This window comes from Schistocerca serialis, chromosome 5, assembly GCF_023864345.2.
Source record: "Schistocerca serialis cubense isolate TAMUIC-IGC-003099 chromosome 5, iqSchSeri2.2, whole genome shotgun sequence".
Lineage (NCBI taxonomy): Eukaryota > Metazoa > Arthropoda > Insecta > Orthoptera > Acrididae > Schistocerca > Schistocerca serialis.
Window position 1 is genome coordinate 564,793,790 of NC_064642.1, and position 27,911 is coordinate 564,821,700.

The window sequence follows — 27,911 nt, forward strand, 5'->3', positions numbered from 1 at the left end:
ATTCTTGAGCATAAAACATGTACCATGATTCTACAACAGACTGACATCAACGATATAAGTCTATAATGGTGTGGATCTGTCTTGCGGCCTTTCTTAAAAACGGGAATGACCTACGCTTTTTTCTTCAGACTATGACGTAAGTGAACTCGGCAAAGATATTAGTAAACGACGGCACCGTGCCCTACCAATGTCACCTTCAAAACTTCCTTCCCGGAAAACCCTGACCTTGCCGTCTCGTTCCTTCTCGTACTGCCCCTTTCCGTTCCGTTGACAGCCTTTGTAGATGCCGTCATTTGAAATGTAGATTGTTTTGTTGGCCTGTTCAGTCCTGTTCCGTTCCGTCAAATGTTAATCGATCTGTTTATAGTTTTTGGTATTTTGTGAAAATAGTGAATAAAACATTACGATAATTTGAGGTGACCTGCTTGGTAAAAGCGTGCTCCAGAATTCTCAATTTATTGTGGTATTCAGCTGCATGCGTAATAGTGACAGAGCGTTTCCGCAAGAGATTCCACGAGTACATTTCTAAAATTCTCCAGTATCAAATGATGTCAACACGATAGAGAGCAGGTCTTCTCTCATAATGCTATGTGATAAAATTGACAGGAAAAACCAAGAGTCCACATAATCTCATTCTGCCTAGGAATTTGATACGGCGAGGGAGCATGCACTTTTTACAGTCAATACTCAACAGTCGATTATCCTTCACTCACTTCCGCGAAGAGAACGATAAAGAATATCCATGAGCCGCATCGTACATGCGGCAGCGGCTAGCAGAAGGCGTTGGTAGGAGAAATGACGTTTGTGACTGTAGAATTGTTTTATATTGATACAGATTCTTTTGAATAAATATTTTTTGTAGATGTAGCAACCTTTATCAAAAAATCATTTTGAAGGTAAGGGGAGAGGTTGCATTCTCTTTAGTGTACAATCATGTTCGATTAAAATATAAACAATGACAATGAATTAAGAACAAAACAACATAATCGTATTCGCTTATTACGGATCCATATTTTTTATAAAACAGTGATTATGCTTTCTTACATCCAGTTTTACTCATGCTGACACACTGTTCAAATTACAGTAGCCTCAATAGTGAAGCAGACACTAGGACAGAAAGTAAGATCGTGAACTTTTACGGCAGAAGATGAACAACATTTAAGACTCTCAGTTGCTTGCAGTCAGCGCCAGTTATGCAAACATAATGAAATTAATAAACTCCTCATACTATAATTCGTTGGTATTATATGGAATTCTGTTCATGCTCAAAATATATGTTTAGCTCGTAAGTGAGCGATCAGATCATTATGTGCTGCTGTTTCACGAAAATTTTGTAGCCTATTTTTAAGTAGCTTGGGTTCTTACTCTGGCACAATTTCTTGGCAATATTTGCGGTTAACATGAATGTGTAATAAGTAGCAGTAGCATTTATTCGTTGGACTGAGAACAGCAAATGAACTTGAGTATGACTACATCTTTAACCAATGTAGAAAATGTTAAGTAAGCTTTGAAAACAGCTAAAGGTCTTACAAGCAAACTAAAGATTAACTAAAGCATTAGTGGCAAATGTCAGCACAGTACCTATTACACAATTCACGCTAGATACCTTCTTTTTTCAATTCACATTTTTAAAATTTATTAAATGAAATAAACTGTTTTGCAGCTGCTGTTGTGTCGTATTAATAGAAAGGTCAAAACAAATAAAAATTTTACTCTTTCAGTTGGTTTCTTGCTCCGATACACTTCATATCCTTCAGCACAGTGAAGTTGTCAACAATAGCTTATAGGGCTACTCTTGTGGCCCTTTACTACTTGTTTATGAACTAAAATGCTTCCATGCAGTTTTCTTCCAGATTTTTTTTTATGTTTAGGGAAAGCATTTCTGATAGAATTGTAACCTGAGGATGGACGCCAAAGAAATAAAGACCAATTTGAAGGAGGCAAGGGAAGCTATTAAAAATAAAGACTTTAATACTGCACTGCAGAAATGCAAGGTATGTTCAGATATTTTAAAATGTGAAAATGTGCATTTGTAAACGAAAATTGATACATGGCAGTAGCAGTTCCCGAACATATTGTTTATTACTGTGGCCACTCTTGGATTATAAGAGCGATAATTTGTACTTCATTTTAACAGGCTGTTTTGAAAGCTGATCGTAATAATTATGTAGGCCTTGTGTTGTTTGGAGTTGCATTGCAAGAATCTGACAAGAGGGATCAAGCCCCCAATGCATTTAGAAAGGCTATTGAAGCTTCACCAAAGCAATTGCTTGCATGGCAAGGCCTTGCCTCGTTTTATGAAAAGGATGATTCTGAAACAGCCTACAAGGAACTCTACCCAGTATATCAGCAGCTACTTATTCTTGAAACGTATGTACATCTTTTCAGCGATAGAGTAATGACGATAAATTAGAATTTCATGTCTATGTGCCTTTGTACATCACCTCGCAACACTCGGCTATGTTCAGTATTGTTTGTTGCTTAGTAAATCATACACAAGCTCTATAAATGCAATTTGTTGTACATTTGTAAGGTAGGCTGTGTGTGTGTTTCAATTCCTTGTTTTAATTTCACATTTTGTTTCATGTTATATTATGTTCCTTCAGTCACACTTGGCATGTACACAGCATGTTTTTGCATATTGAATTAATTTTCCTGGCTCATCAAAGATTACATTTATTCCCATACTATAAATTACCATATATTTGTCCTTAATTTGAAATGAAAACTGTTAGTTTAATTAACCAGTGGTCATGGTAAAGATGATTTAACACACTGGCAGCAGGAGTAGTAACAAAAACAGTGTGCATCATAATGAAATTAAAATATGTGGTGGGCAGAGAACCTGATAAAGGTAAACAAATCATTCCTAGTATAAAATCTTGTCTTGAGATCCCGCAGAGTTATCGGAAAGTTATATTATGGAAATGATCAACACGCAGTGTTAGATTGTGACAGTGTGCAGTTGGAAGAGTGAATAGAAATAATGCAGGGCATTGTGCCTGGGGTTTTAGAGTGGACTAGATCACAAGTGATGAGTGACCATTAGCATTCAAAGCTAGTAATCCTGAAATATAAACCCCAGTTTTCACTAGATGACATTCTCTAAACTACACTGATTCAGAGAAAATCATACTTTTTACCATCTGTCCAGTTTCACAGAATGAGGCCAAAGTTCGGATAGTGCTAATTGGTTATATTACATTAACACATTAAAATTCTCATGCTTCAGACTTATATTAATTTTACATTTGAACTCTCAGAATAAAAGGCGGCAGAATTTTGAATTTCATGAAGACTAAGATTGAACCTTAACACAGAGCAGAATGGAGCAGGACATATGGGATGATGTGGGATGTAATAATATCTTTGCTGTTTTGTTGTTGCAGACATCTAGTGGCTCTGAAGTTAGTCTCTCCACTTGGTTTTGATCATCAAGATTTAATAAAGCAGATACATTGTATTTCACGTTAGTTTTGTTGGTAATTAATTCACAAAATATTTTTTTTTTCTTTTGATGTAGGGAGAGGAAAACTACGTGATATCTTCAGACCTCCTCCATAACTGAAAAACATGATTACATTTCTCAAAGTAACCAACAGTCTCAGACATGGAATTGAGGTTCTGTTGTACACAAATTATTGTGGTATTTTTGTCAGTAATTTATTCATGAGGTTATTTTGTTTAAATAATTGCCATTTTCAAGGATGAAGTGGGACATAGCCAGAAAGCACAAAAAAGGTTGCTGGGAGCACTGGCCTCTTTAAATATGACAAAAAAGCTATGAAAAAGTTATTGCAGAGGGTGAGAGATGTGGCAGAAGCTTAAGGAAAATAGCCAAGGAATATGTTGCCCCAAAAACACCCTGGGAGATAGGGTACATGGAAAAATTTAAGAGAAAATGTGGAGATCCGAAAGCTTTAAGTGAAGAACATGAAAAATTAACAGTAGAAGGGTTTTCAACCTGTGCACAGTGGGGATTTCCCCTTCAAAGTGGTGATTTTAGGGATATGGTAAAAACTTTTCCTTGAGTGGCATGGACATCAAGTGAACGAGTCCAAGGATACCAGATGTGAGAGAGAATGGGTTAAGAATCTCTTTCATCAACATGCTAATCTAACATTTTGTCTACCTGAAAATGTGAGATCAAGGGCTGTTGTTGAAGAAGAATGTCTAATTGGTTATGTACTTTAAGAATACGGTAGCTAATCTGAAAGATATTTCTCCAGAGAGGATACTAAATTGTGACGAGACAAATTTCACGTATGATCCTGGGTCTTCCAGGGTCATTGTGAGAAGAGGATGTCGACATCCAGAAAGAGTTATTGATTACAGCAAACAGCAAGTTAGTGTAATGTTTGCTGTATTCGAAAATGGAGAAATACTCCTACATTTTGTTGCCTACAGGAGTGTGGGCACAAGTCTCGACCTAACATGGACAAAAGGTCATGTTGAGGATTCACGCTATGCAGTAAGCAAATCTGGTTAGTATGACATGCCTTTATTTGAATAATGATTTGTGAAAGTAGCTCTGCCATACGTAATAAGGTTTAAGGGAAGAAAAACTGTTATGGGGGACAGTTTTCGAAGAGAGCTCTTCCAGGAAGTGTAAGCTGTTTAATGACCACAGTATATTGCTGTTTTATAATGCTGCCTCCGAATTCTACACATCTCACTCAGCCCTTGGATGTTGCAGTATTTAGACCCATTAAAGCAGCATTGAGGACTGTTTTGAAGAACTGGAAAAAACTGTACAAGAGATGTATGCCAAAGGTCTAGTTTCCAAGAAAACTGATGGAAACATTGTAAAAAATTGAGAATGTGCCAGAGAATGTCACCTTTGGCTTTACAGCATGGTGTATGATACTGTAGGTCCTGAAAACGCAAAATACTATTGGATCCTGGAAAAGCACTGCAGAAAGTGCAAGCAAATTTCCAACGCTCAGAGTCGAAGAAGATATGGATAGATATTCTATCAGAAAAGCTTGTCATAGCTGGATCTAGTGATTCAACAAGCTACCAATTTTGGCTTCATTGTTGCCACAATTGCCACCCATGGCAGTATCTCCAGGCATCAGATTTCCACTAATGTCCAACCAATTGAACCATTGACATATTAGATGACAAGAGTTGAACAAAAAATTTAGACTCATGCAGATGATAACAGCAGTAGCAAAATAAAATGTCAGTTTCCACTAAGAACTAGGAGACAAGCCAAGGACTACATTGTAATGTATTTTTTCACAGAGGAAAACCAAATGACAAAACTTGACTGGCACACCAAAGGATAAGATGATTTAAGTAAATTTTGTAAGAAAAAAGGAAGGGGAAAGAATGATGATGATCCATTTTCCTCTAGCTTCTGACATCCAAGATGATCTGTACAATAATACTGAATAGAGAATTGATGTGTATCAAGGCATCAGGAGAGAAAGATTTCCTCATTTTGTCCGAGAATGTTGACATAAAAGTGGAAATTAGCATGGTATTGCTTTTTTCTTTTTTTTACATGTTGCATTAAAATTTTCTCCGTTTCAGAAAATGTCCTGTTGTTAACATGAACCAATAAAAATTTGTTTACGAAAGCTTAAAATAAGCAGTTTCTGCTTACCGCACTGTGTAGCATTATTTCCCAGTGAGAAAGGAAAATTGCAAAATCTCTATCCCACTTTGCCTCCATAATGTACTGGAGGGAGAGAGCAGCACAGTTCTTAAACACACTGCTGCTCGTTTTGTATATTAATGACCTGAAGAAAAATATTATTACCAACTTCAGACTTTTTGCACATGATACAGTTATCTGTAATGAACTATTATCTACAAAGTTACTCAGACAGCTCTTGATGATAAATTTATATTTTCAAAATTGTACAATTGTGCACTCTCAAATATCTGGATGTAACAATTTGTGCGGCTATGAAACTGTGTTACCACACATTCTGTCATAGATAAAGCAGACTTACATTCATTGACATGATACTAGGAAAATAGTCCATCTACAAAGTGGCCTGCTTATGAAGCACTTGTGTTTCATTTTATAATACTGCTCAACTGTGTGGGACTCGTAGTGAATAGGATAAATAATTGCAGCTTTATTTGAGTCGTGGGAAGGTGTATGGAAGTACTGAAAAACCTGATTAGGCAGACACTTGAAGATAGATGCCCATTATCTCCTGAAAGCATAGTTACAAATTTTCAAGAACCAGTATTCAGTGAAGAATCTAGAATTATACTTCATCCTCCCACATATCACTCCTATGGAGACTGTAAAGACAACTTATGCTAATTACAGTGCACACAGATTACTTAAACTTCATTCTTCATGCATGCCATATGCTGTTGGTGTGGGAAGAAATCCTAACATGTAGTGCAGTGCTAAGCACCTACTACTCTGTACATCACATTGGTTTGCAGAATGGGTATGTAGATCATAGTCGAGGAGGCGTTCACAAAGTACCTGTTTTCAAAACACTTTTATGAAGAGTATTCAGTGATAAATTTCATTTTTTACCGTGTTATCACCATCTGAAACTCTGCAGGTGGTGACAGAAGTGTGTATAAACAAAGTTGTAATGTTTCATTGACATAAGTAGCTTCATGGAGGGAACACAAGTATTGGAAGTTATATTTGTTGTGACCACTTGTCCATTTTTCAAACATTGGGAATATGAACAGACAGCAAATTATTGGACTGATGACATTTCATTTCATGTTGGTTTATCACATGGGACTGTTCCCAGATAATCATAAATCCATTGTAAAAATATAGAATGAGGGACAGCAGCCATTTGACCCATTGTGGAAATATACACACTCAGTCATTATTTTTTTAACACTTTATTTAGGCTACTGGTTTCAACAGTGCTGTAGCATCGAATAGTCACAAGTAAGTAGTTATGAACTAAAAGGTACTGCCAATTGCCTTTTGTTACCTACAAGATATTTCTTAACACTTATTTCTGAAAGAAATGTATTCTGAACAAAAGGACACTTGGGTGTCAGTGAAAAGCAAGCTCATTGTGTTGCTCTACAACTCTCAGACAAAATTAAAATCAGTTGAATTCAAAACAAAACACCTTCTAAGAAAAAGGAATTTTGCTGTGGACAAAACCGAGGAAGTAGTGGTTGTGGAGATGTTTTTAGACTAAAAATTAATCATTCACTACATATTTATTCTATGAGGCCAGACTGGAAGTGTAGAATTGATGCGGACAGTATCTACTACCTACAAGGTGCTGTCATAAGCAAAAATCCAGTAAAATGGGCTGCAGACAACGAATTTTGCAGTATTATAAGGCCACTGTACACCAGTCATTATTTGTAAAATCTTACTTCACCACAAATGATGTTACCACATGAAACATTCATCCATATTACATAGCCTTATACCTGTCACTTCTGCATACTTCCATAATTATTAAATTTGTTTTGGGAATTGTAAAAAAAGTTAACAAAGAAGTTACATGAAACTTTCATATATTGAATGATAAAAATGTTCCAGGATTATTTTGATTAGTTGTGCTAATTTTTGAAGTGAAACATACACAACCATTACTTTAAATGTTGCCTTACTCTCTCAAACATTATTGTTGGCTGTTTACAAATGAGGACACATTGGTATTTTATGAACGAAATCCTCCTCATTTCAGTGTGAGTTTTGTAAGGTAGTGGCTTTATATGATTCTGTAGGAACATATTGAGGAACTGATAAATGAACATAAGTTAAAGTATGTTGGTAACTGAGAGCATCCTTGAGCAGCAGTTACTCATTGACAGTTTCATGAAACAAGGCTCATGATACCTGCAGAAAATAGATGTTGAGATCCATATCATGGAACAACATGTCACCATAAAGCACAAACAGTTCTCAGTGCATCTCCATAATGTTGTCATTGGTAATTGTTAATGACTTTCCTGTACACCTGACACAGCTCATGATGAATTTTGGTCTGCATTCTTGTTTGTTTGTTTGTTTTTTTAATTTTATTTATTTATTTAATCTCAGTCCAAACCTCACATTCGCTGCAAGAAAGAATAAGAGCTGTCATTTCCAGCCACTGCTGCAGCGCTACTGACAATAGTTGACACTCACCCAGCCATTGTATTTTTTAATTTATTTATTTATTTCTTTTTCCACCTCTGTCATGCTTGTGTTGTATTGCCTACTAAGTATGTTTACTTAAAAAAGGGAAACATAATGTCTAGGCGACTGTTGCCTGCAACTGGTTTCTCCTGTCAACACACTGCAAATTGTCAGTAAGATTTGTTACTGGAGGATTGTTTTTATTTTGTGTTTTTTGTCTTTCTATTCACGTCTTGGGCATGGTGATAAAAACTGTGTCATGCCACTACAAACTATTAATCTAATTTTATCTTAATGGTCATTACAGAGTCAGGACGTACAAATGTAGATACCACCATGTATCTTGTAATCTTGTAAGTAAGTTTATACTACATAGGAAATCTATTTCTTTGAGTATCCTATACTTGAGATTGTTTAATGTATATGTGACAACCCTGTGAGCATTTGCATTGCTCCTCTTTTCACATGCTCCATGTTGGCTGTTAATCCAACTGAATACATTCCACAAACTACAGCAGTATTTCAGAATGAGGAATGAAAGTATTTTGTAAGAAAGCCATCATGTAGATAAACTTGTTACGTTACCATATTTTACTGCTGAATCGAAACTTGTCTTTTGATTGAACCATGTTGCAACTTTTGTAAAGATTTAACTTCATATTCCCACATAACAAACATTTGTACAGCATGACTGACTTGGTAATCATGTAAACTTTGGCTGCTATGTTTATATTTCCTGAAGTGCACTGCTTTTCATTACTATTTGTATAGAGCTAACTGAATCTTTGCACCAGGCTGACATCCTCTCAAGATTTGATTATAACTTAACTAAAGTATATAACAATATATGCTACATGACAAAAAAGGAAGCAACCAGAAGGCAACAGAATGAAACTTCATGGGTTGAGAAGGTACATGATGATATTTCAGTGACTACAAAATCAAGTCATATTTACGAAGTACTTGTTAGTATGAGCCCACTTATCAGCATGATATTGCACCACCTCTGTCCTGGAAGCAGCATCGATTCAGTTGGGAAGGGTGCTGTAAAATCACTGTATACTCCCGTGAAGCTCACTGGCCCAAAACTGCTGTAACTGGTCCATGCTATCAGGCAAGCTCTGGGTTGATACACATCTACAGAGCAGCAAGTTAAGTGTTTTTCTTTTCCTGTGTTTTCCTCATAGTATAGTTCTTAAATTTCATGTATGTTTTTCTGTGTAAGAGGTTTAACATCACATTTTTGTAAGTGTAAATGCTTTCAGTCTGTAGTGTAGTTTCGATTTCTTCTGAACAGCCAGCTACATCACTCATTAACGCACCAGCATCCATTGGTAACACATCAGGAGGATAGCAAGCTGCGTATCTAGGATTCTGTCTGCTTTTACAATCACTTCTTCAATTAGACTATTTAGGATGGGTTGGATGTGTACGTGCTGTGTGCAGACACAACTGCTGCAGTTCGTGAACAGCTGAATGTGCTTTGGCTACAGTCAGTCACATTCAGGCTGCTGTCTCGGGATGTAGTGGAGGTGGAGAATATGGCGTGTCATGTGTTTTGCCCATGGTCTCTGCTGCTCTGACACCTCCTTGTGTACCTGGTGCAGTGGGTCCACCCCCACAGCAGAGTGGTGGTGCTAATGTGTTCATTTCGCTAAAGTCGGAGGGCCATTGTAGAGACTGGCTGTCTGGCCACACACATTCGCTCTGAGTGGACATGTGGCTGCTGCTTCAGCAGGGTCTGAGCAAGCACATGGGGGTGGGGTGGGGGGGGGGGGGGGGGGAGGTTTACTAGTTGTCAAGAACTCCAACATTAGGCACTTTATGGAGCCCCTTAGACAGATAGCGTTCAGAGTTGGAAAGAAAGCCAATGTGCACTCAGTATGTCTGCTGGGGGACCTAATCCGAGATGCAGAGGTGGCCCTGCCTGCTGTTATCAAACATTTAGGGTGCAGTCACCTGCAAGTTGTGCTTCATGTTGGCACTGACGACGCCTGTCGCAAGGGTTCCGAGGTCATGCTCAGTTCTTACAGGCAGCTGGCGGAAATGGTGAAAGCTGCTGGTGTCACACATGGGGTGCAAAGAGAGCTCACAATTTGCAGCATTGTTCCAAATGTTGATCAAGGTCCTTTGATTTGTAGCTGAGTGGAGGCTCCCATCCAAAGACTTTGTCGACTCTGTGACTGTCTTGACTGCAGATTTCTGCACCTGCATTATCAGGTGGGGATTTGTAGGACTCCACTTGATAGGTCAGGGGATCACTACACAAAGGAAGCAGCTACTCGGGTAGCAGAGTATTTGTGTAGTGCACATGACAGTTTTTAGGCTAGGCAATAGTTTGAGAGGTACTCTGTTGAACACTCACCAGTTGATACTTAGTAAGGGAAGTCAGACCGCATTCAAATAAAGACACTTAGAATGTCAGAATTTTATTAGTAAACTGTCGAAGAGTTCATAACAAAGTTCCCAAATTTACTGCCCTCTAGGGAAGTTCTTGTGCTCAGATTATTCTCGGGATCGAGAGCTGGCTGAAACCGAAAGTGGAAGGCTCTTCAGTGCGTCACGGAATTTATATCAGAAAGACAGATTAGACGCCATAGGAGCTGGAGTGTTCATTGCTGTTGATAAAATTGTTGTCCCTATTGAGGTTGAAGTTGAGTGTGACAATGAAATTACCTGGTCACATATAACAGGTGTAGGTGCAACCAAGTTAATTGTTGGCTGTTTATACCGGGAACTCGATTCCGCTTTGACAGTTCTAGAATCATTAAAAGCAAGGCTGCAATTAGTAGTGCATAAATACCCAGATCATGCAGTACTAGTGGGAGATTACTTTAATCTATTAAGTGTAGACTGGAAAGTCTATGGATTCATTGCAGGGGTAAAGACAGACAGTCCTGCAAAGTACTTTTGAACACGGTTTTCTGAGAACTGTTTTGAGCAGCTAGTTCGGCATGAGAATATCTTACACCTTGTAGCTGCACATAGGCTGGATGTTATCAATGTCAGTATAAAAATCAGGATTAGTGATCATAATGTCATTATAGCAGCTATGGTTACAGAAGGTAATAAATCCGTCGAGAAGTCTAGGAGAGTGTTTCTGCTAGAAGAAGCAGTTAAGCAGTTGCTAGCATCTCATTTAGTGAATTGACATAGATGAATTATTTGTGAAGTTTAAGCAGATTGTAAATCGTGGTCTGGAGAGTTGTTTGCCCAGTAAGTGGACTAAGGAATTAAAAGATCCACTGTGGTCCAGTAAAAAAAATTCGGAAAATGCTGGGGAAGCAGAAGCAGTTGCTCTCTCTGTTAAAAAGAGAACGCCGAAATGACGACAGGTAAAGATTGGTAGAGATTCATGTCTCTGTGAAAAGATCTATGCATGAAGCATACAACTACTACCACTGCTATACCTCAGCAAAAGATCTAGCGAAGAACCCTAGAAAATTCTGGTCCTATGTAAATGCATTAAGTGTCTAAGATTTTCATTTAGTCCCTTGTTGGCCCAGGGTGGTGTGGCCGTTGGAGACAGTAAAACAAAAGCCAAAGTTTTGAATATTGCATTTAAGAAATTGTTCATGGGAGAAAATTGTACAAACATACTGTCATTTGACTATCGCACACACTACCATGTTGAGGACATAGTAATAGTCATGCCTGGTATAGAGAAACAAGTGAGTCACCAGGTCCTGATAGCATCCTAATTCACTTAAGTTTTACAGCACTGGCCCCTTACCTATCTTGCATTTGTCACAAATCTCTCCCCCAGTGCAAAGTTGCAAGCAATGGGAAAAAAGCACAGGTGACTTCAGTATATAAGAAAAGTAAAAGAATGGACCCGCAAAATTACCATCCAATCTCTAACTTTGGTTTGCTGCAGAGTCCTTGAACATATTCTCAGTTCGATTATAATAAATTTTCTTGAGACCGAGAACATTATTTTCACAAATCAGCATGGTTTTAGAAAGCATTGCTCATGCAAAACTCAGCTTGCCCTGTTTTCACATGATGTACTGTAAACTATAGAGGAAGGGCAACAGACAGACTCTATATTTATAGATTTGTGGAAAGTATTTGATATGGCGCCCCATTGCAGGCTGTTAACAAAGGTATGAGGATATGGAAGAGGTTCGCAGATATGTGAGTACCTTGAAGACAGAGCACAGTATGGTGAGTGTTCGTCAGAGACGAGGGTACCGGCAGGAGTGCCCCAGGGAAGTGTGACAGGTCTGCTGTTGTCTATGTACAGGTTGGGCAGCTATCTTCTGTTATTTTCTGATGATGCTGTGGTGTACACTAAGGTGTTAAAGTTGAGTGACTGTCGGAGGACACAAGGTGACTTGGACAAGATTTCTAGTTTGTGTGATTAATGACAGCTAGCTGCAAATGTAGAAAAAATTAAGCTAGTGTGGGTAAGTATAAAAAACAAACCTGTAATGTTCAGACACAGGGTCAGTAGTAGTGTCGCGCTTGACACAGTCGCATCATTTAAATATCTGGGCATAATGCTGTAGAGCAATATTAAATGGATCGAGCAGGTGAGGACTGTGGTAGGGAAGGCAAATGGTTGGCTTCATTTTATTGGGAGAATTTTAGAAAAGTGTGGTTCATTTGTAAAGGAAACCACATGTAGGACACTGGTGTGAACTATTCATGAGTACTGCTCGAACGTTTGGGATCCATACCAGGTCTGATTTAAGGAAGCGTCAAAGCAGTTCAGACCGAGTGGGATAGCACAGTGGTTAGCACAATGGACTTGCATTTAGGAGAACCATGGTTGAAACCCGCATATGGCCACCTTGATTAAAGTTTTCCGTGATTTCCCTTAACCGTGTATGGCAAATGCTAGGATGGTTTCTTTGAAAGGGCGTGTCTGCTTTCATTCTCCATCCTTCCCTAATCCAAGCATGTGCTCCATCCCTAATGATCTTGTCGTAGATGAGACTTGAACACTAATCTCCTCCTCCTCCCTCAAAGCAGTTAAGAGGCGGACTGCTAGATTTGTTGCAGGTAGATTCTGATAACACATAAGTGTAATGGAGATGCTTGGGGAACTCAAATGGGAATCCCAAGAAGGAAGGCAGCGTTCTTTTTGAGAAACGCTATTGAGAAAGTTTAGAGAACTGGCATGTGAAACTGACTGCCGAATGATTCTGCTGCCACCAAAGTACATTGCACATAAGGACCACAAAGATAAGATACAAGAAATGAGAGTTCATACGGAATCATATAGATAGTCATTTTTCCCTCGCTGTATTTGCAAGCGGAACAGGAAAGGGACTGACTAGTAGTATTATAGGGTACTCTCTGCAATGCACCACGCGGTGGCTTGTGGAGTATCTTTGTAGTTATAGATGTAGATACTGGCACTGGGATGGAGTATGATGAGTAAACTTGTTCTACACTTGTTCTGTTGGGGAAAGATTTTGGGATCGTGCTAGTTGTTAGAGTACCTCAAATCATGCAGACAGTTCATAGAGATAGGTTCTACGTATGAATAACCATTGTACTGTTGAAAAATGGCACCATGATACTGTCATATGGGAGTTACGGATTCAGGATGTCCATTATGCTCAGTTACCACTGGCCATGAACTGAAACCATACCCAATGGCTCCTCACACTGTGACACTAGGAGTAACACTGAGTTGCCTCACCAAAACATTGTAAGAAAGTGTCCTCTCCCCAGTTTCCACCGCACTCCCCACTGTTCATCAAGGGTAGTGTAGAAATACAATTCACTGCTGAACACAATGTGATGCCATTCATCAGCAGTGTATGCTTTCTGGTCACTGTACAACTCCAAACACAGTCATTGGTATTGTGGTTTTAACAGTAGCTTTTGCATTGGCTGGTAATGCCTTACACCGGCTGCTGATAGTCTCTTACAATGGTGCAAGATGACATGGAATGTTGCAGGGAGTCCATTACTTGTAGCTGGATGGCAGATGCAGATGTGGAGGGTTACAATGTGCTTGGTGTACAATACAGACATGGTCGACTGGAATCTTGAGAGTGAGTATACCTGCTCTCAAGTTCCCATCCAATCCAACATCGGGCATCTGTCATATCCAAATGCCATGCAAATATGGATTTTGTGTGCTTTGTCCAGCCTGCAACGTGGAGGCCCACAATGAGTCCCAACTCTGTCAGGTGCTGAGAGTGCTGTCTGATGAGTACACATCTTTCTGTCCATCATAGTGATCACTCAACATCTGATGCTGTTTGCACCCCCTTATATACCATATCAATCCTGGTAATAACACTGAACACCAACTAAACTGATTCACTCTGATTGACACTCTGCCTGTCACAGAGAATTGCAATTTAAACAATGGGAACTCCAGATAGGAACATAAACAGTGTAGGAAAAGATAGATTTGCTACTTACTGTAAAGAAGACACAAGCTGCAGACAGGCACAATTAAGACGCTTACATAAAACTTTTGGCCACAGTCTTCTGTCAGCAAAAGGGAAACACACACACCATTCATACACACAAGCAAGCACATCTCACACACACATGAGTGCCAACTCCGGCAACTTAGGTCAGAATACAACTATCAGCTGGGCCAGTTGCATTCTGTCCCAAGTTGCCAGTTGCTGGTCATGTGTACACGAGGTGTGCTTGCTTGTGTGTATGAAAGGTGTGTGTGTTTCCCTTTTGCTGACGGAAGACTGTGGCCAAAAGTTTTATGTAAGTGTCTTTTAATTGTGCCTGTGTGCAACTTGTCAATTTAATCATTTACATACCTGCTGTTGGTGTGTGTGTGTGTGTGTGTGTGTGTGTGTGTGTGTGTGTGTGTGTGTGTGTGAAATTACAGAGATCATGTCTCCAGAGTGCCTCACTTTTTTTTTTTATCAGGCAGTGTATAACACCATCATCTGCAGACTTCGAGATTAAATCTAAAAATATAGTCTGTACCCAGATCAGAATAAACAAACGGTGATAGTCAAGCGCAGTTGTGCCCAGAAGGAGGCAATGAAAGGCAACGAAAGTTAGTTGTTACCCACACTTAGAGTGACTCTCTGCAACAACTATGTAATCTGTATTTAGTATAGTTACACTGTTGAGTTCACTTTGCAGGTTGTAGTTGGTGTGCTACCTATCAACATATTGCATCAGTTGCTTTAAAGGATTACAAGTTATCTGTGTGTCTTTTTCTGTGCATGGTTTCTTACAGTGAAATATGCTTCATAGCTGCAAGCTTAAAACATTTGTGGCTAGCATAAGAACAACAATTCTGCTTGTCATGTTTCGTCATGTTTAAGTCGTCATTACTTTTTCAAATTTCCTGTTCATTTGCAGTCATAAATAACACGAGTTTCAACTCCAAAAATGCTTAGACCTTATTGAGTTGCCATCCCAATTTTATTACAGTTTTATTACTGTAAATGCTGTATATTTATTCAGGTGTCCTTTTCACCTCCATCATGTGCTGCAGATACATTTTGGATAAACTTTAAATTGTAATTGCAAATTATGCTTAAATAGAATACTGGAACATTGGCAAATTATGTGTGTCACATACTTGTGATCTCCGGTCGCAGTCAGTGACATCTTCTGACAAGCAGATTTTGAATACTTCAGTAAAGGTCTTGTCCTAAATAGTTGAGATATGTACTGTTACTTTTGTGTTATTGTAGTTTATTTTATGGCCAACACTATGCAGTGCTTACTAGCTGCAGACTTACTTGGCTTCAGAAAACAGTCACATTTAGAGCAGTGACTGTTAACAGTTCAAATAGTTTCCCCTTTATAAAGTAGTGCACTCATCATGAAATCCTTTACACATTTGGTGCCCCCCCCCCCCCCCCTTTTTCCACAATTAACAAAAATTTGTGCTGGAAAATGGCCTCTAACTGAAACTAGTCATACAATTTAAAATAAATTATATGGCTGTTTCACATTTTGAAATATGTTATTTCCAAGATTTGTCAAAGCTGTGGCCTGCAGTCAACAAAAACTGCCTAATTAAGGTTGTAAACTGCTGAACAGTACTCAAAAATTGGTAAAAAGAGGATTTTAGAAGCTAATTCTTTTATGGATGTATTCTTACAATTAACTGTGATTGTCAGCAGGTGTACTTCTATTTAATTGTGGTTGTAATTGAAGGTATGGTGTTAATGATAGTGTTTCTGTAGTGAAGGATCAGGATTGTAATCTAGCCCTTGGATCCCTATTTGGATTTTCCAATATTTTGCTAAATCATTCCAGGTGACTGCTGGTATGATTCCTAATAATAGGCAATGTCCATCACCCCCCAGTTATGTGACAGTAACTCGTCATTTGAAATTGACATACTATGCAATAGTATTATTACACAATGCATTTACTACAGCCTTAATTTAGTGAACATGTGCCATCAATATATGCCAGTGTAACAGTTATCCAATGGAATAAAAAAGAATTAAAATGATAAAGATGGAAGAATTAGTACTAAACAGAGTGTAAGGGTACTATCATTCTTGAAAACCGTGTAATCTAAGCACAACAGTTACAAAAATACTGATTTGTTAATTGCTTCATTCTTTTATTGTTGTTGCAGTGATATAGGCAAATATAGAGAAATTTGCAATAAATTAGCGGAACTAACTCTGAAGAGCAAGAAATGTGACACTTTTGCTGAAATTCTGGATTATCAAATTGAGATTGTAAGTGATGAGAAGAAATCTATAGCATTGAGAACTCTGGTAACAGTTCTGGGACAAATTCCAGACCTAAATGCAAAATTATCAGCAAAAGTAAGTTACCTGTCAACATACTTTTATGCAATTGTAGAGATCATTGTTAAAAATAATTTATGTGACAGTTGCAGATTTTAATTTTCTTAATTTTGAAGCGAGTATATTTATTGTACATTACTTTGAGTTCCGAAGAACAAATTCCTTAATTCTGAAGCTAGAAATAGCTACCCCAATTTGTTACAGGTGACTGATGAGATGGTCGCTTCGGTTGGTACACAGCCTTTTTTCTTCTACATCCTTGTCCAACTGAACTAATACTGTACTTAACAATGATCTTGATGTTAATGTACCTGTGCTATGTAGCACTCCCACCCCACCCCCACCCTTCCAATCCATGCCATCTTCCTTTTTTTCTTTTTAGGACTACTCCAATAATGAAATAACAGTAAAGAAACTGAGTTTCAAACATTATGATGACGTGAAGGATTTTTGTTTATAGGCACATTCGTAATAAATTAATTAGCTCTTTCATTTAGCCAATGCTCATACCCTTTTCCTTTAAATGACTTCATAGGCAAGAAGCCATGGACCTTGCCGTTGGTGGGGAGGCTTGCGTGCCTCAGCGATACAGATAGCCGTACCATAGGTGCAACCACAACGGAGGGGTATCTGTTGAGAGGCCAGACAAACGTGTGGTTCCTGAAGAGGGGCAGCAGCCTTTTCAGTAGTTGCAAGGGCAACAGTCTGGATGATTGACTGATCTGGCCTTGTAACAATAACCAAAACGGCCTTGCTGTGCTGGTACTGCGAACGGCTGAAAGCAAGGGGAAACTACAGCCGTAATTTTTCCCGAGGGCATGCAGCTTTACTGTATGATTACATGATGATGGCGTCCTCTTGGGTAAAATATTCCGGAGGTAAAATAGTCCCCCATTCGGATCTCCGGGCGGGGACTACTCAAGAGGATGTCGTTATCAGGAGAAAGAAAACTGGCGTTCTACGGATCGGAGCGTGGAATGTCAGATCCCTTAATCAGGCAGGTAGGTTAGAAAATTTAAAAAGGGAAATGGATAGGTTGAAGTTAGATATAGTGGGAATTAGTGAAGTTCGGTGGCAGGAGGAACAAGACTTCTGGTCAGGTGACTACAGGGTTATAAACACAAAATCAAATAGGGGGAATGCAGGAGTAGGTTTAATAATGAATAGGAAAATAGGAATGCGGGTAAGCTACTACAAACAGCATAGTGAACGCATTATTGTGGCCAAGATAGATACGAAGCCCACACCTACTACAGTAGTACAAGTTTATATGCCAACTAGCTATGCAGATGACGAAGAAATTGAAGAAATGTATGATGAAATAAAAGAAATTATTCAGATTGTGAAGGGAGACGAAAATTTAATAGTCATGGGTGACTGGAATTCGAGTGTAGGAAAAGGGAGAGAAGGAAACATAGTAGGTGAATATGGATTGGGGGACAGAAATGAAAGAGGAAGCCGCCTGGTAGAATTTTGCACAGAGCACAACATAATCATAACTAACACTTGGTTTAAGAATCATGAAAGAAGGTTGTATACATGGAAGAACCCTGGAGATACTAAAAGGTATCAGATAGATTATATAATGGTAAGACAGAGATTTAGGAACCAGGTTTTAAATTGTAAGACATTTCCAGGGGCAGATGTGGACTCTGACCACAATCTATTGGTTATGATCTGTAGATTAAAACTGAAGAAACTGCAAAAAGGTGGGAATTTAAGGAGATGGGACCTGGATAAACTAAAAGAACCAGAGGTTGTACAGAGATTCAGGGAGAGCATAAGGGAGCAATTGACAGGAATGGGGGAAATAGATACAGTGGAAGAAGAATGGGTAGCTTTGAGGGATGAAGTAGTGAAGGCAGCAGAGGATCAAGTAGGTAAAAAGACGAGGGCTAGTAGAAATCCTTGGGTAACAGAAGAAATATTGAATTCAATTGATGAAAGGAGAAAATATAAAAATGCAGTAAGTGAAACAGGCAAAAAGGAATACAAACGTCTCAAAAATGAGATTGACAGGAAGTGCAAAATGGCTAAGCAGGGATGGCTAGAGGACAAATGTAAGGATGTAGAGGCCTATCTCACTAGGGGTAAGATAGATACCGCCTACAGGAAAATTAGAGAGACCTTTGGAGAAAAGAGAACGACTTGTATGAATATCAAGAGCTCAGATGGAAACCCAGTTCTAAGCAAAGAAGGGAAAGCAGAAAGGTGGAAGGAGTATATAGAGGGTCTATACAAGGGCGATGTACTTGAGGACAATATTATGGAAATGGAAGAGGATGTAGATGAAGATGAAATGGGAGATACGATACTGCGTGAAGAGTTTGACAGAGCACTGAAAGACCTGAGCCGAAACAAGGCCCCCGGAGTAGACAATATTCCATTGGAACTACTGACGGCCGTGGGAGAGCCAGTCCTGACAAAACTCTACCATCTGGTGAGCAAGATGTATGAAACAGGCGAAATACCCTCAGACTTCAAGAAGAATATAATAATTCCAATCCCAAAGAAAGCAGGTGTTGACAGATGTGAAAATTACCAAACTATCAGCTTAATAAGTCACAGCTGCAAAATACTAACACGAATTCTTTACAGACGAATGGAAAAACTAGTAGAAGCCAACCTCGGGGAAGATCAGTTTGGATTCCGTAGAAACACTGGAACACGTGAGGCAATACTGACCTTACGACTTATCTTAGAAGAAAGATTAAGGAAAGGTAAACCTACGTTTCTAGCATTCCTAGACTTAGAGAAAGCTTTTGACAATGTTGACTGGAATACTCTCTTTAAAATTCTAAAGGTGGCAGGGGTAAAATACAGGGAGCGAAAGGCTATTTACAATTTGTACAGAAACCAGATGGCAGTTATAAGAGTCGAGGGACATGAAAGGGAAGCAGTGGTTGGGAAGGGAGTAAGACAGGGTTGTAGCCTCTCCCCGATGTTGTTCAATCTGTATATTGAGCAAGCAGTAAAGGAAACAAAAGAAAAATTCGGAGTAGGTATTAAAATTCATGGAGAAGAAATAAAAACTTTGAGGTTCGCCGATGACATTGTAATTCTGTCAGAGACAGCAAAGGACTTGGAAGAGCAGTTGAATGGAATGGACAGTGTCTTGAAAGGAGGATATAAGATGAACATCAACAAAAACAAAACAAGGATAATGGAATGTAGTCTAACTAAGTCGGGTGATGCTGAGGGAATTAGATTAGGAAATGAGGCACTTAAAGTAGTAAAGGAGTTTTGCTATTTGGGGAGCAAAATAACTGATGATGGTCGAAGTAGAGAGGATATAAAATGTAGGCTGGCAATGGCAAGGAAAGCGTTTCTGAAGAAGAGAAATTTGTTAACATCCAGTATTGATTTAAGTGTCAGGAAGTCATTTCTGAAAGTATTCGTATGGAGTGTAGCCATGTATGGAAGTGAAACATGGACGATAAATAGTTTGGACAAGAAGAGAATAGAAGCTTTTGAAATGTGGTGCTACAGAAGAATGCTGAAGATTAGATGGATAGATCACATAACTAATGAGGAAGTATTGAATAGGATTGGGGAGAAGAGAAGTTTGTGGCACAACTTGACCAGAAGAAGGGATCGGTTGGTAGGACATGTTCTGAGGCATCAAGGGATCACCAATTTAGTATTGGAGGGCAGCGTGGAGGGTAAAAATCGTAGAGGGAGACCAAGACATGAATACACTAAGCAGATTCAGAAGGATGTAGGTTGCAGTAGGTACTGGGAGATGAAAAAGCTTGCACAGGATAGAGTAGCATGGAGAGCTGCATCAAACCAGTCTCAGTACTGAAGACAACAACAACAGGCAAGAAGGAATAACACTTCAGCAGCCTGTACCTAGACATGTTTCACTTCTACTTGTATCCTTTCTCTTGTGTGTTTAGGGTTTATTCTATATTCTCCAATATTGAAAAGCCTTTTGTTTGTTTGGTTTTTTTTTTAACATTTGTGAAAATTTTGCCACACTATAAGACTAGACCAAACAAATACAAATTGTGAGGAAAGTTTGAACGATGTACCAGCAATATGTAACTAAATTTACAAAGAGGTCGTGTTCAAAAATTTCTGGTAGAACCCTTTCATCTGTGACCGGAAAGATCTTAATGACAAACAGGCTTATTAGAAAGTGGATGAAGTGGAAACTTGAAAGCAAATGCCACTATACCTCATTAATGTGCAATATCAGCATGAGTGAGCTCCAACAGAGCAGGATGACCGTATTTGGAAAACAGATTGTACTGCAACATTTTGTGTGTGCAGGGCACACTATCTAAACAGATAATTGAATTAACCACCTTATGTGGTTACAACACAGACAATCAACATGTTGTCCACATGGCTGTAAAGGAGCATACATGTTGTGCACGGTATAGATTCAAAGGGGAAGCACTGCACTGAGTGTGAACCTAGATGTGTGTTAAAGGTGTCACGGAATATACTACAAACAGGACTGGTGGTGTACATGCCACAGTGTCATTTTCTATTGTCCAAATACTAGAACCATCTTATTCTGACATTTCTGAAATGTGCATGTAAATGCTGATGTTGCTTTGCTTAAAGGCAAAATTTAGTGATTTCATGTGAGTCCCACTTCAACCTGTACTATATTGATGGTTTCATGTTTGTTAAATGCTACTGTGTTGGCAGCTCTCTGACAGCCTGTATTTTTTAGTTACGTGGCTGCCAAACACTAAAGTGTGATGGTTGAGGGTGACATTGTATAGTATGTGTGATCTCAACCTATGTATATTGACGGTATTATGACAAGGATAGATTGCTACTCACCATATGGCAGAGATGTTGAGTCTCAGACAGGAACAACAAAAAGGCTGCTAACCTTATGCTTTCAACCAGAAGGCCTTCTCCTGAATTAGACAGCATATATACATTCACACAAACACAGCTGACACACACATGACCACTGTTGTCTGCGACTGCCAAAGCTGTCCTCTGTTGCCAGAGATAGTTATTGCACGTGTGTGTGTGTGTGTGTGTGTGTGTGTGTGTGTGTGTGTGTGTGTGCGTGTGCGTGTGTGTGCGCGCGCGCGTTGTCCAATTCAGGGGAAGGCCTCATGGCCAAAAGCTTACTTGTCTAGTAGTTTTTGCATTGTGTCTGTCTGTGACTCAACATCTCTGCGATATGGTAAGTAGCAATCTATCCTTTTCATAATGCTCTCACTATTCCAGCCTGTATTTTCCATTGTTTGATTTTGCCTTTACATTTGAGGTTTTAGAGTGTAACATGTGTTTCCTCGTGCGGGCAATTCCACAGTCAGTATTTGTTTTTTTTTTTTTTTATGTATTCATTCTGATTACAGTATTTGGCGGCCTCACGCCATACTTTAATGTCAAAGTCAGAGATTATGTATTGCTTTGCAAACTTTATCACTGGTGTATTGTCAGTCATGTGACATTCCTAATCTGTAGTGTAAAGTTCTTTCGGTCACCTGTGCCCTTTGTGTTACAGTTTACACTGATGATGCTGTATTATTGATGTTACTATAGTGAAATGAATTTTGTTTGCTAAGTGTGTTACTTTCACAAAGGTTAGCGATCCACCAGCCGCCTTTCTTTCCTGCAAGTGCATAAAATTTTTATGTTTGTTAGACTAAATTCAAACTTTTTTTTCCTGTCTATTAACAGCTGGAAGATGCATTGTCTCTCATCCTGCAAGATGATTTGGAAGAGGAAAAGGAGGACTATTACAAGAAATACTTAAAATTACTTTATAAGTGTAAAAAGTATAAGGAACTTATGAATGAAGCAATAAATATGCATCTTTTGTATAAAAAAATGGAATATCCATTAGAATGGATATGCAAATGTTACAGTGAAGCTACAGTACATTGTCTTCAATCTGTTAATCATGTTAACAGTTGTATTGAAGATTACATTACTAGACTTCTTGCCCTAAACCAGAACTCAGGCCTAGCACTGCTTGCAAAAGGTGCTAAACTTTTTAATGATGGTAGTTTTACTGATGCCTGTGAGGTATTGAAACAAGGTGAGTACTACTGGTAGTTTCTGTTTTTGTAAGGGAAAAGCTAAAGCTGGTTTTTTGTGTGTGTGTGTGTGTGTGTGTGTGTGTGTGTGTGTGTGTGTGAGAGAGAGAGAGAGAGAGAGAGAGAGAGAGAGAGAGAGAGAAATTTAGTTGATTTCCTTCTCTTACAAATTAAAAAAGCCCGAAAGATTGTTTCATTTTGGCTCTGCAGCTAATTTTTATTGCTTTTTCAGTGGTACCAATGATGCCAAACTCGTGTTATGTTTATGTTTTGCTGTGCCAGTGCTACCTTGCAACATACTGTTTTGTTGATTCAGAATTCTGTGCTAGAGAGGCACTATCAAAATTAGTAAATCTCAACCAGCCACAGGAAGATATGAAACATCTCTTGAATTTTGCCCTTGTAAAATCATTGTGTATGCAAGGTAGAGAAAAGTGTGAGGAAGCTGTCAGCAAATGCGAGGAGGTGAGTTCATAGTTTCCAGTGAACCCAAGCGAGCATCTTTTGTCTTTCCTTTTAATTTATTTGATACTTGAAGTACTTCAGCAACACTTCACAAAACTAGTACTGCTTGATGCTGGTTTCTTTTCTTTTTACTGTCTCTCTATTCATTGCAACCTCCGTAAAGACAAAAACGTGCCAGTATCATCATATTTGTTCAGTATACTATAGAACCCATAATCAAAACGTGCCAGTATTGTCTTATTTGTTCAGTATACTACAAAACCCACAATGAAAGCCAGAATCTTATATTATTTCGTATTCTCAGTGTAACCTTCGCTTTTTAATGAAATGTCATTACTGCCATAAAATTTGTTTGCTAAGTAGTATTTTATGGCCTACACAATCAGACACTTTGGTAAGGTCACAGAATATACCAACAGAGTAATATTTTTTGTTTAGATGTGCCATAACTTCAGCTGTGAAGTCTTGTGTGGAGAACCCTTCACAAATGCCAAACTGGGTAGCAGTTAAACAAGTTCTCCGAAAAATGAGTTGGTCTTCTATCATAAGCCACTGTCTCAAAAACATTTTACAACAATAGGAATAATGAAATGCACATGTAATTAGAAGTGGTTTGCTTACCTCCAGTTTTATAGAGGAGCATGCTAATTATAATTTAAATCTGTCAAGAAACCTACACTGAGTTAATGACTGAAAGACAGCTTAATAATAGTCCTCCTAAGTTAGCTGAAGACTTGACTACTCTGCTAGAAACACCATCATAACAAGAATTAGCACTTTTTAGTGATGTAAGTAATTTTCTCTCTTCCCCAGTGTATGTTTTACACCATCTTAATATCCGAATGAAGGATTTTACTATACTGGTGCTAAAGGAGTTTCGGCTCTTGACTACTGCTTGTCCTCTGAGTGAGAGAGTACTTGAGATATTTTAATCCCTGTAGTTGTCCATCCTTGATCCATCTTTCTGTTTAATTTTCTCCCCCATCCCCCCTTTATATATATTGTCTGCTTTACAACTCACTTCCCATCATTATTGTTATTTGTGTATAAGCACTGTTACTGATTCATTATTTATGGTCCTATGTTATGGTACTTTTCTTGTATGACCTGAATCTAATTGGTTGGGATATTTTGTTGTTAACAGATGGCCAGGTGAGATTCTTGACAGTTTCGCAGCATAATGAGTGTGTCTGATTTCAACGTAAATATCTCAGAAACTAAGATTGCTAGAAAAATGCAAAAAGCATTATGTTTATTGTGAAAACTGTAAGAATTTTATATAAGAGTTTCGAAATAGTTCAGTGATCTGCTGACAGATGGTAGTGTAATCACAATACATAATGCCTATAAATAATATGCTGCAGCTCTGAGCAATAAGTTCCACCATTGAAATGTGAAAGGAGGTTTGTGAACCAAAAAAAAAGAGGTTCAAGTCATTTATTCCTTTGAACAAAATATAACATGTTAGCTCACCAACCTACAGCAGCAAGGCACAAGCTTCAAACATGATTTAATGTTCCAAAAAAACCCTGTGCAAAAACCATTTGCAAGCTCTTTGCCAAATTCCAGTGTACTGACCGTGTGGCTGGTGATCTAGAGGGGATTATTGGCCCCAGGCCATATCTGTACAAGCTTTGCAGCAGAGAGCTGACTTTGCAAACCAAATTTTCACAACGATTGGTAATGAAGGATCTCATGTTGGCTGCTTCTGGTTCACAGATGACGATCACTTCCTTCTGAATGGTGTCATGAATAAACAAAACTGGTGATTTTGAGGTTTCAAACATCCCCATTTGTGTGATGTGGAACCTCTGTATTCTCCCAAAGTTACTGTTTGGACTGTGGTATGCAGCAGAGGCATTATTGGCCCCTTTTTCATGTGAGAAATGATCACTAGTGAATGTTATGTTACAATTTTGTAACAGTTTGTCACCACGCGGCCAGCACTGCAGGACTGACCAGGCACCAAGTGGTTCATACAGGATGGAGCAAGACCATATCGCACCGAACAAGTGTTTCACTGTAATGATGAATACTTTAGGAATAATGTCATTGCATTGGATTATTGCAAATTTACTGGCACAGGCCTGGATTGAGTTTTGTATTCACATGATCTGACTCCTTGTTGTGATAACTTTTTGTGGGACACATTAAAAGACACCGTCTACAAACCCATCCCATCCCACTGGGTGAGCTTGAATCGTCTATCTGCATGGCATCTGGATCCATTTCCATTAAGACACTACAAGATACGATGGCAACTTTCAACTTTTGTTTGTGCCACCTCTGTACTGCGAGTGGTGGGCATTTTGAAAAGATTTTGATGTGATTGAAGGGACTGCTTGCAGAGTACAAGTTAAATTGTGCACGCTGATATTATATGAGCTGCACAGCATACAGCACGTCTATTAGCACCTTTTAGAACTATTTTGAAACTTCTGTATAACTTAAATGTAAAATTCTCAGAACTTTCACAGTAAACATACCTATCATTGCACACATCTATCAGTCGTAGTTTTCAAGGTATTTAATTTTGAAATCAGGGAGTCCTTTGCTGGACACCCTCTACCATCCTCTCCCTTCCTTTTGTCGGTATTTTCCATATTTTCCTCTTCACTGATGCTGCAGAGAACCACCTCATTCCTTCTAATATCAGTTCGCCCGATTTTCGACATTCTTCTGTAGCACCACATCTTAAACTCTTTGATTCTCTTTTGTTTTGGTTTTCCCACTGTCCACAATTCACTGTCATACATTGCTGTGCTCCAAATGTACATTATCAGGAATTTCTTCCTCAAATTAAGGCCTACGTTTGACACCAGTACACTACTTCCTGCTTTTTATGTCCTCCTGGCTTCGTACATTGTGGGTTATTTTACTACCAAGATAGCAGAATTCCTTAATTCTTTTACTTCATGATGGCCAGTTTTGATATAATTTCTCGCTGTTCTCATTTCCACTACTTCTCGTTATTATCTTTTTTCTGATTTACTCTCAATCCATATTCTGTACTTATTACCGGTAGACTGTTCATTCCATACAACAGATCCTGTAATTGGTTTTTATGCATATTGTATATCACAGGTCTTCCCCTTTAGCTTACTCCCATTTTTCTCAGAATATCAAACATATTGCACCATTACACAGTGTCAAATGTTTTTTCTAGATAGACAAATTCTGTGAGTGTATATTGAGTTTTCTTCATCTTTGATTCCATTATCCAGTGCAGTAAGAACTGCTTCTCTGATGCCTTTACCTTTCCTAAAGCCAAACTGATCATTATCTAACAGATCTTTAGTTTTATTTTCCATTCTCCTGTATGTTATTCTTGTCAGCAGCTTGAATGCATCAGATGTTAAGCTGATTGTGCCTATCTGCCCTCGCTATCTTTGGAATTGTGTATAATATTTTTCCAGTAGTCAGATGACATGTTGCCAGTCTCATAGATTCTACACACCAACTGGAATAGTAATTTGGTTACTATTTCCCTTTAATGATTTTAGAAATTCTGATTTGACATCAGGTTTTCCAGAGCACTTTTAAATTGTAACTCGCTAATACATGATCCCCTATATAAACACTTGTTGGCTCCAGTTGCTTCTTCTGAAACGTTATCAGACAAGTCCTCCCACTTGTTTAGGCCTTTAGTACTCTTTCCATCTATCTGTTCTTTCGTTTGCATTTGACAGTGGAGTTCCCATTGCATTCTTAATGTTACCACCTTTGCTTTCAATTTCGCTAGAGGTTGTTTTGACTTTTCTATATGTGAGTCAGTCTTACCGACAATGATTTCTTTTTTGATTTCTTAACATTTTTCCTGCAGCCATTTCACTTTAGCTGCCTTGCAGTTCCTATTTATTTCATTCTTGAATGATTTATATTGCTGTATTCGTGTCTTTACCGGAACAATTTTGTACTTCCTCCTTTCGTCAACCAGTTGAAGTATTTCTTTGTTACCAAGTTTTCTTAGAAGTTAACTTCCTTGTACTCATGTCCGAATGTGCAGCATCAGTGATTTCCCTTTTTAGAGATGTCCACTCATCTTCAACAGGAATGCCTACTGTGATATTCCTTATCACAGTATCCATATTGTTAGCAAACACCTCTTATCATTCCTCAGTGCTTCTGTATCCCACTTCCCTTCCACACTGATTCTTCTGTATGATTCTCATAAACTTCAGGTTACTCTTCTTCATTGCTGAATTATGGTTGAGTATGTATCAGCTCCTTTGTATGTCTTAAATCCAGTATCAGATTTCAAAAGTTCCATCTAGCTATGATGTAGTCCATTTGGAATCTTCGTGTGTCTCCAGGTCATTTCCAATCATTTCTCTCTTCTTATGATTCTTGCACCGAGTAATCACTATTACTACCTGAAATTTATTGCAAAATACAATTAGTCTTTCTCGTCTCTCATTCCTACTCTCTAGCCAGTATTCTGCCATAATCCTTTCTACTATTCCTTCCCCTATAACCACATTTCTATCCCCAGCAATTATTAGATTATTATTTTCCTTTAAATACTTAATTACCAAATCAACACCCTCATATACTTCCCAATCTCTTCTTATTCTGCTTACGAAATTGGTGTGTTTATCTGACCTATCGTTGTCAGCATTGGTT

General features: G+C 38.5%; 1 protein-coding gene across 1 annotated transcript in view; it reads left to right on the plus strand.

The window, feature by feature from the left end:
* The first annotated feature begins 741 nt into the window (after positions 1-741).
* Positions 742-27,911, plus strand: part of LOC126481063 (tetratricopeptide repeat protein 37) — a 158,445-nt gene continuing 131,275 nt past the window's right edge. The window contains exons 1-6 of the mRNA XM_050104546.1: positions 742-896; positions 1,872-1,994; positions 2,138-2,370; positions 16,629-16,824; positions 22,465-22,825; positions 23,056-23,288. Of these exons, the coding sequence (XP_049960503.1) occupies positions 1,905-1,994; positions 2,138-2,370; positions 16,629-16,824; positions 22,465-22,825; positions 23,056-23,288 (1,113 nt within the window). The 5' untranslated portion in view covers positions 742-896; positions 1,872-1,904. The remainder of the gene's footprint in view (positions 897-1,871; positions 1,995-2,137; positions 2,371-16,628; positions 16,825-22,464; positions 22,826-23,055; positions 23,289-27,911) is intronic.